The sequence below is a fragment of the Limulus polyphemus genome, unplaced genomic scaffold (assembly GCF_000517525.1).
Source record: "Limulus polyphemus unplaced genomic scaffold, Limulus_polyphemus-2.1.2 Scaffold241, whole genome shotgun sequence".
Classification (NCBI taxonomy): domain Eukaryota; kingdom Metazoa; phylum Arthropoda; class Merostomata; order Xiphosura; family Limulidae; genus Limulus; species Limulus polyphemus.
In genome coordinates, this window is record NW_013665851.1 from 87,819 (window position 1) to 98,379 (window position 10,561).

General features: G+C 35.2%; 1 protein-coding gene across 1 annotated transcript in view; it reads left to right on the forward strand.

Moving 5' to 3' along the window:
* The first annotated feature begins 2,228 nt into the window (after positions 1-2,228).
* LOC106478682 (ras-related and estrogen-regulated growth inhibitor-like) overlaps positions 2,229-10,561 on the forward strand; it is a 38,006-nt gene continuing 29,673 nt past the window's right edge. The window contains exon 1 of the mRNA XM_013939243.2: positions 2,229-2,932. Within this exon, the coding sequence (XP_013794697.1) occupies positions 2,539-2,932 (394 nt within the window). The 5' untranslated portion in view covers positions 2,229-2,538. The remainder of the gene's footprint in view (positions 2,933-10,561) is intronic.

Sequence of the window (10,561 nt, forward strand, 5' to 3'; positions counted from 1 at the left end):
ATTTGTTTTGGTTGTTTGATGTTAAGCACAAAGCTACAAAATGATATCTCTATGCTGTGCCCATCGCGAGTATCGAAACCCGATTTTTATCGCTGAACCACCAAGGGGCAATGTTTAGGTTATAAAAAGAAAACCAATTCGAAAATGATTTAGTTTTACCATGAGATGTAACTTTTACATTTATTCAAATACTACTTTACAGTCCGTATTACTGACTGCGTCTTCACAAATGACATGTCTGGTCAAAGGATGTTTAATTTGCCATGGCCTGATTTCATCTTATACTTTATGGAAAGGGCTGAAATCTAAGCTTTTTCTGTCTTTTCTTTCTTTCTTTTTCATATTTCGTATATTTACATTAGTATTTACTTGATACATATTTTTCAAACGTTTTGATTATATGTTTCTTTGTTGAGCTTTCTCAAGTCTTTTATATATATATATATATATATAAATAAATTATTTAGGTAAATTAAGAAAACAAAAGTGTGATACTTGAGAAATGTGTAAAGTTAAAATAAACGGAGTTTCATTCTATGCTTTAAAATAATCTTGAATGAGGCATAAACATCAGAAAACAATATCGAAGAGACACGAAACAAACTGGAAAATAGGTACATCAAAATAACATTACATAAACATCAAATAAATCGAAATCCAAAAGGGGAAAGAATTTTTTTTTTTTAGTTTTCAGCTTGTTCCCTTTTGGAAAATCGAGCCTTTTAATCAATATAATGTCTATTATTTGTGTATATGTTCCAAGAATTGGTCGTAACATCTAATAGTTTGTAATATTATATTGAAATCTAGGATAGAAAGTGTCATGACTTGTATTTTTTCTGTGTGTGTTTCTTGTTACGATTTATTTACACAATATGTTTAATTCAATCCTGTTTATATGGATATTGTCCTATAATTTACTAACAGAAGTGAAGAAATACAGAGTTTGTTTTTCTAACCAATGGGTTTTACCCAAGCCCCGCAGTTGGAGTATTGTGTTCACTATTCTGGGTATGTGTGTGTGAACACTTTAACTCGAAATGTTTTATCTGATTTTGATGAAATTTAGTACAAAAGTTAAGTTCTCTCTCAAACATCAATTGATTAACTTTTGGTAAATAGAGCACAAGGGTCAAGGTCACACTGAAGGTCAGCCACTGTCGTTATAATGGTAGCAAATTGGGATTTCGATAGACAGTCAAAGCTCGAGAACAAATTGAGAGGGGAAAAAAAAAGAGGATTTGGCACCTAGACCTGCATTTCTTAGGGCGAAACGTTTTATGGTTTTATTTCAAATGAAGCTATTAGGAGATGTATCAGTTGCTTGACTTTGTGTGACTATTTTTTTTATTTGCTCTAAATGTTATGTCTCATTGGTTCAAAATATATTCTGGAACTCGTCTTTCCATACACTGTCAGCTGCATTATCCATTTGACACAAGATTAATATTTGACGTTATTCGTTCAGTCACAAATAACGCTTTTCGTACTCTTATAATGTAATATACAAATAAGAATATAAACATTATTTTAAGATCTACTCTTGCTGAGAATGATGTAGTGGAGACAGTTTCGAGAACGACTCTAACGTAATTAACAAAATAAACACCAATACCATTAAACATTCGTTAACAACTCTAGCGAATATATTTAACGTGAATTTGCGTAATTAGAGATGCAGCATTACTGTAGTAAGAGTGTAATATAATTTTAAAGTTAACTATCCCTCCTAAAGAATAGATAGTTCTTAAAAGATCAGTATTCTAGTATTACGATTTATGTTCTTCTGCATGACACCTCTTGACAATAACTGTCTTATTTATGTGCCAGTTTTTAAACACAAACGACGTTCATAGCTTTTCGCTAACGATCAACTCGCCTATAAACAGATGAGCTTAATAAAAAACAAACAAAATCAAATTACACTGGATAACATTGTACATAATTTCAACATTTTCTAGTAGCGCACGTAGATATTTCCCTATTGACACTGTGACCTTTAACCAGTCATCCTGAAATGAAATCAGCGTGAATTTAATTAAAGCAAACAACAGGTTCTTTTAGATCATCGCCGGTTGGCTTCAACCGTTTTCCTTTTTTTTTTTTTTTTGTTATTGCTGATGTAACGAAGACCGGCTTTGGGGAGAGGGGGAGAAATGCGAAACTCCCAACTCAGCCAAGACTATACATAGCTGGTAAGGTGAATGCCAACCTCATTCATCAACACACACATTTATCTATGTAACTGTCGAACTCAGAGAAGGGTTTGCCACCACGAAGCACTTGGGTTTTCCGCACGACCCCGGCGTTGTTGTGGTTGCCGCCGCTTGTTAACCGTCCTCGGTTAAACAAAACACTTCTTAGGGTTTAAGTCCGTATTTGATTGATCATAGTTTCCGCTGGAAAATAACATCTTGTTTATCTGAAACTGGCATTCTTCCAAACCTAAGCCACTTAATATCTCAACCTACGGTTTAGATTGGGAAGTTTCGCGTGACACGAGTAGTATCATCAGTCTTAACCAAGTGCTCTGGGTGAATGGATGCTGCTGAAGAAAATGAGCTTCTTGCCGAAGCAGTAACACCGGAGAGCGGAGATGTCTTAAACAAAGATGAGCAATCCAACAATGGAGATCCTGTTCCTGTCGATGTCTTAAACAAAGATGAGCAATCCAACAATGGAGATCCTGTTCCTGTCGATGTCTTAAACAAAGATGAGCAATCCAACAATGGGGATCCTGTTCCTGTCGATATCTTAAACAAAGATGAGCAATCCAACAATGGAGATCCTGTTCCTGTCGATGTCTTAAACAAAGATGAGCAATCCAACAATGGGGATCCTGTTCCTGTCGTTGAGTCCGCCGGCCAAGCCCAGGAGGATGTACATACAGCACACATTGTGGTATTTGGAAAAGATGGAACTGGAAAATCTGGTAAATCAAATGGATTATTGCTCTTTTTTTTATTTGAATTTAAAATGTTTCTCTGTACACTATTCCGTAGTCAATAATACCTGTCCATTATAAGACCAAATATGAGTAGAAGTAGAAAGTACACGTAGTGCTGTATTGTAACTTATTTGGATTCCGATATTCCTTTTGAGTTGGTAAAAGAAATATAGGTAATATAAGTAAACGTAGTGCTCTAATGTAACTCTTTTGGATTCCAATATTCCTCTTGAGTTGGTAAAAGGAATATAGGTAATATAAGTAAACGTAGTGCTCTATTGTAACTCTCTTGAGTTGGTAAAAGAAATATAGGTAATATAAGTAAACCTAGTGCTCTATTATAACTCTTTTGAATTCCAATATTGCTCTTGAGTTGGTAAAGGGAAGACAGGTAATATAAGTAAACAAAGATCTCTATTGTAGCTCTTTAGATTCCAGTATTCTGTTTGAGGAGGTAGAAGGATCTGGCCATAGGCAATAAAACTCTAAAAGATGTGTATCCTGCATCGTCATGTCAAAAACTTACTCATGTTGTTCACGTAGTGCGAAGTTCTAGAAACACGTGTAATATTTCGCTTACTTTGTGGAAGTGAACATAAACTGTGGAAACTATGTAACATTTATTCTATATCTTCAGTTGAAAACTAGATGGTATACTCGGAGATATCTAGGGGAACTTCTTATTCAACTTTTTATAAGGTAGTTTTGATGGCATATGTTCCTTGTCTATGATATGAATTCCCTTTTTAAATTCTAAGCTATTAGAATCTGATGTATGTTATAAACTCGTACTGTATATCGGAAAACATACATGTATATTTACTAGCTGGAGTACAAGAGTACGTGATTAATGAAAAGTTATCTTAGGACATGAAAGGTGGCTTCTCTTATAGAAAATTATGCCCACCAGTGGCACAGAGGTATGTCTGCGGACTTACAACGCTAGAATCCGGGTTTAGATACCCGTGGTGGACAGAGCACAGATAGCCCATTGTGTAGCTTTGTGCTTAATTACAAACAAACAAATTATAACAAATATATATAATTGTAAAAAATAATCGCCCATAAAAACTACAAAACACAAAATGTGATACCGCAAGTTTCCATGTATCTCCGCATGGACCCAACAAACCTCCATGCTAAATTTGGTGAAGATTCATCAAAAGGGGGCGAAGTAGTGGTAAAAAACGCAAAAATAGCTATAAAAACCGCAAAACGCAAAATTCTAAGCTGAAAATTTGTATGTAGCCCCGCATGGACCTAATGAACCTCCATACCAGTTTTGGTGAAGATCCGTGCACACCCTGCGAAATAGTTACATGGACGTACAACATATAATAGAAACTACTATAATATATATATATATATATATATTCTTATGATTCTGGAGTTCATGGACGTACAACATATAACAGACACTACTATAATATGTATATATATATATATATTCTTATGATTCTGGAGTTCATGGACGTACAACATATAACAGACACTACTATAATATGTATATATATATATATATTCTTATGATTCTGGAGTTCATGGACGTACAACATATAACAGACACTACTGTAATATATATATATATATTCTTATGATTCTGGAGTTTTCTTACATTGCTCGTGTTGAACTCCCTTTCTATTGCCCATCTTGATAGTTTTAAATCTTATTTCTTCACTTTCCTTACGTCTGTAATACGTGTACATTGCTAGGCGACCTATTTTAAGGCTTCTCTGTTTGTTCTACAACTTATATTTCAGATTTACTGCGTTTTGAATTTTTTCAGATTCTTTTTAATTTTCTATTGTTTTTAGTACCGACATCTATTTCTGGGTTACATGGTTCTAAAAACATGTAAAAAAACATTTTTCAGTAAATTTATTGAACAAATCTTGTACTTCTCTTAATGCCAGCATCAAGCATTCAAAAGCACTAAGAACAAATCGTGTATTTACACAACACTTGCCGGTATTAGACGTTAAAGTGTTCCTGTAACAACTGTAGAACAAATCGTGTATTTACACGACACTTTCCGATATCAGACGTTAAAGTGTTCCCTGAATAAATATAGAACAAATCTTATGTATACAAACTCCCTGTCGGTATTAGACGTTAAAGTGTTCCCTGAACAACTATAGAACAACTTATGTATACACACTTCTAACAGGTATTAGACGTTAAAGTATTCCCTGAACAACTATAGAATAACTCTTATGTATACACACTCCCAGCCGTGTATATATATATATATATATGACTCCTGATGATATAGAACGTTAAAGTGTTCTCTGAACAATCATAAAGGCCCGGCATGGCCAGGTGGTTAGGGTATCCGACTCGCAATCTGAGGGTCGCGGGTTCGAATCCCCATCACACCAAACATGCTCGTCCTTTCAGCCGTGGGGGCGTTATAATGTAACGGTCAATCCTACTATTCGTTGGTAAAAGAGTAGCCCAAGAGTTGGCGGTGGGTGGTGATGACTAGCTGCCTTCCCTCTAGTCTTACACTGCTAAATTAGGGACGGCTAGCGCAGATAGCCCTCGTGTAGCTTTGCGCGAAATTCAAAACAAACAAACAACCATACAACAAATCCTGTACATACATATTAACCGCTGTTGTTACAAATCTTGTATATTCATAATCCATGCTGGTATTAGACGATACAATGTTCTCTGAACATTCATATATGTTCACTTCCTGTGTTCTCAACTTCCTTTTCTCTTGTATGGAGATGACGGAAGGAAGCTGTACAGCAATGAAACTGGGTTTTCAACTTTCGTGTGTCTAATGTAGAAATGGCAGGAGAAAGGTGTCAATACCTACAGTTAGAATCTCAACTTATATGTCTCTTACATGGAGAAGATGGAGAGATGTTACTAGTGTCACCTGATCTTGATGTCACTTGAGTCGTCAACTTCTGTGTCTCTTACATGGAGAAGGTGGAGAGAGGAAGTCACTAGTATTACCTGGTCTTAATGTCACTTGAGTCGTAAACTTACGTGTCTCTTACATGGAGAAGGTGGAGAGAAGATGTCGCTAGTGTCACCTGGGCCTGATGCCACTTCAGTCATCAACTTACGTGTGTCTTACATGGAGAAGGTGGAGGGAAGATGTCGCTAGTGTTACCTGGTCTTAATGTCACTTGAGTCGTAAACTTACGTGTCTCTTACATGGAGAAGGTGGAGAGAAGATGTCGCTAGTGTCACCTGGGCCTGATGCCACTTCAGTCATCAACTTACGTGTGTCTTACATGGAGAAGGTGGAGAGATGTCGCTAGTGTCACCTGGGCCTGATGCCACTTCAGTCATCAACTTACGTGTGTCTTACATATGATGGAGAAATTGAACAATGAAATGGATATTATGATAAGAACGAAATCAATAGCATTTGATTTACGATGCTAAAACCGAACACTTGGGATAAGATATTAAATTGTTTGTTTTAGAACAAACCCACATTGGTCTATCTTATGTGTTTACCGCAGGGAATTAAGCCCCGGATTTTAGCGTTGTAAGACCGTAACCTTACTGCTGTCCCGCGGGGGGATAAGATATTAAAACAAACATCATACAAATCACAAAAGCTACTGCAGTCACACACAACTCTACAAGAAAAAAAAAGGATGACAGATTTAATAATTTACATCATACACGAAGTGTTTTTCTTTGTGGGTTTTTATTTTCCTATATTGACCACATTAAAGGAGTGAAAATGGCCTTTTCTGTAAGTTGTAATGAACTTCACTCAATAACTCTTTACTGGAATTGGTTATAGTTGTTCAAATTTCGAGAGTTTCATCAGTAACTTTTGCTTTTATTAAAGTTTGATTTGAGGTACATATATCGCTCCTTTATTGTATTATTTCTATGTTAATTTTGCTAATAGCAATCGAATTGGTTTCATTGATGTGACCGAACCCTTTATCTTAGTAATCTAGCTCACAGATTAAGAAGACTGAAACATTACATTCCCCCGCCCCGTGTCCCGAGGGTAATCTTGATAATTCATAGTGCTAAAATTGGGGCTAGATCCCTGCGCTGAGTCCATTGCAGATAGATACTTTCGATCATAAAAGAGTAGTTCAAGAGTTGGTGGTGGTTGCTGTTGGCAAGCTGTCTTCCCTCTAGTCCATCAGCTCAAAATTATGAACTCCTGTTTGTAGCCTTGCACAAAAATCCGAAACAAACAAACAAATCTGTGAAAGGAAGGTACGCTGAATAAAACATTTTGAAGTCCTCATGAAAAAAACTTTCAAAATAATGAAACATCAGAGAATATCATATAAAGTAATTTGGTGTTTTTCTAGGATTATAATTCGTGTGTTTCCATTTGTTTCTGATAGGTGGTAAATTGGTGAACATAAAATCTCGAAACAGACTCGAACTATTATTTTTTATTTAATTAGGTGTTACAAAGAACATAACGCGTTGGTTCTGTCCTGTGAGAATATTGTAGGTGGCGCTTATACAGAAAACCAAATGTGTCAGATATTAAAGATTGTTGATTCAGTATACCATACAGGTTTGTTATGGAATGATAAAGTACACTGGGCGTCTAAAGTAAACTAAACTGAGGGAGGTACTAAAATTAATGTTTCTCTGTGAATTATTTAACATATGGTAGCTATTAACATGTAAATATTTGAAGTTTTGCTGCATAACGATATGTATAAGAGAGACACGTTGAAGGTTTCTTTTACGTACGAATCTTTATTTCCTGTGCACACGCTACAGAGTTACGTCACTTCTAAGTATACAAAACATTATGTTGAAACTATGAATCGGTGTTTCTATGCCAATATTTGGGCCACGTGTGTGAGAAAGGACATTAAAAATATACACATTCCTTTGATTTAAGTGACAAGCCTCTCATAAATCTCTCAGATCTTCTTCATACAGAAAATTTATTCCAGCAGAAAAGGATAAAGTCCCTCAATCACCTAACTGAAAACAAATAAAGAATATCGAAGAGAAATATTCTCCAACAAAATTTCAAATCTGGAAATTGAAGGAATACACAGGTTGAGTACGTTACTTTAAAATGATTTTGGAACATCATTACGTCGTTACATTTCATGTGACAACGTCCGTCATACTCTATCTGACAGTCGTGCATCTTAACAATAGCTCTACATTTTAGTTTTTATTGTAAAAGGCTGCAGTCGAAAACACGCCTCTCCTCCTTGCTAATTTTCCACAATTCATTTTAGACAGTCTTATCGCACAAAAATCCAAAGAATTGACAGGCATGTCTTCGTATCGAATAGCACGAATACCCATTTCTTTCTCAAGTTTGCAACGGTTGTACGGATATGTCGTGGAAGAAACTTGTGTTCACGTGACGTGTGTCGCTTTTTCTGATGGAAATCCTTGTTGATTATACTGCCTGAGGCACGCGGATGGATTTTTGCCATTGACCTTTCTTTCATGGGTTCTCACCTGTTAAAATACACTGCACTTTACTTACCACGACTGGAGGGCAGTTTATTGCAGGTCTCATTATTTAATTTCTGTACTGCATATTGGTGTATAGAAGATATTTTAATACTCGAAATAAACGACCATTTGAAACGGTCAGTTACGGTTTATGTTTTAGTGGAATGCTCCTGAAGAACAATTAAAGAAAAATAACAAATGTTTGTGCTCTTTCTGGATGTTTGTGATGTACCAAGTTGATCCATGTCTTTTTATTTTCCAATACCATTAATTACAAAGGATATCCCTGTCTTGAAAATGATAAATCCCCGATTTGAATAGATCTTTATGATTTAATTGTCTGAATATCTTGTGTTCAAAAGCGACAACTTTTCGATGACAAAATAATACCTACGAAACACCAAACAATGTGAAAATGTAGGCTTAAAACGTGTAATTCCATTGCGATTTTAAATCATTTGTAATTGTCCTTTGACTCGCTGATTTGCATATTCAAAAATGTTTTAATATAATGTACTCAGTCCTCTGGATATAGTTCAGGTAGTTTTCTACTCCATTGTTTTTGTGAGAGATAGATAGAGTGAAGTTGAATGAAGGTTTGTTGCTAACCAACAGAGGTTGTTACTGCACTGAATGCGGTTTTGATCAATTATGATAGACGTTATAAAAAAACAAAATGTTTTAAAATGAAGCATGTTTTATTATAAGTATCATTTCCAGTTAAAACGAAGATTGGGCACAGACCTTACTTAGGTATAAAAAAATAATTGCATGTAGTTGAGGCTGTTTTACCTATAATGACTCCCAAATTTGGATAAAATGACTCCCGTCTATTCTTTGATAGATTGTTTAGGGAGAGCATTCATGATGAGTATACTGGAAGTAAAACAACAACAAAACACAAGTATAGATGACGATGTTTCAAAAGTCTTTCGTCTTCAGGTCCCATATAACTCATAACTGTTATTTCAAATAAATACTGCATTTATCATTCACAATCAAATTCCTTGAGCCGTCGTTTAAACGATTTTGGCATTATCTATAACAATGGCGCAAAATAACTTGAGTTACAATGTTTGTGTAAAGATTGTCAATGGGCCCTAAAACTAAGGCGGGAAAAATACGTCATCGGTCTGAGGTAAGATGGCCCTTTGGTGGGCCGTTTTACTCTAAGCCACTCATCGTAAAGCAGTTGCACGTTATAAAACATCAATGTACTTGAATTGTTTGTCGATTGTCTATAATTCTTTATTGTCTGAAATCAACAGAGTAACAATCCGTGAAATATCTACTTTGTAATCATCTAAACATCATAGTGCTTACCCTTAGGTCAAAGCTGTTTAAAAGCAAGTAATAGGAGTTGCACTTTGAAAATCCACATTTGGACCTGTCGTCAATGTGTTTTTGCGCGTGTTCACATAAGCTATAGTTACGTATAAGTCTTTGTAGATGGCAGTATGTCATAACTGGATATATATATAAGGGATGTCCGTTTTACCGAAAGGGACCGTCTTACCTCACTCCGTGAAATTGATTTGTTGTTGTTGTTGCTCAAAGTAATTATCTGAAATGTATTTAATATTTTGATAAAATTCGTATGTTACGGAGTATAGTAAATAAACTATGCATAAGAAAATGTCTTGCATTAAAGTCTTCCAATTTTTTATAAGAACATCCTTTGTTGAATAATAATGGCTAATTGTTTATAGGAATATTATTTGTATGCCATAGCTGACAACATGTTTATAGAACACATCTTGTTTGTTAAAACTTAACAAATGTTTATAAAACAAGGGATATCCCTGTTTTGGAAATTATAAATCCCTGATCTGAACATATCTTTATGATCTGAGTGAACGAGCTAGAAGTTAAAGTGTTCCCTGAACAACTATACAATAAATCTCATGTAAACACACACCCTGCCAGTATTAGACGCTAAAAAGTGTTATCTGAAAATGGTCTTTTCTTTAAGTTGTAATAAACTCCACCTAGCGGAATCGGTTGTAATTGTTCGAACTTTGAGAGTTCCGTCGGTATCTTTTCTTCTTATTAAAATTTGATTTGAGTTACCTATATCGCTTCTTTATCGTACGTTAATTTTGTTAATAGAAAGCGAACTTTAGCTGCATAACGATTAGCAGATACTATTAAATTTTACACCAGATACTCAACGTAAAG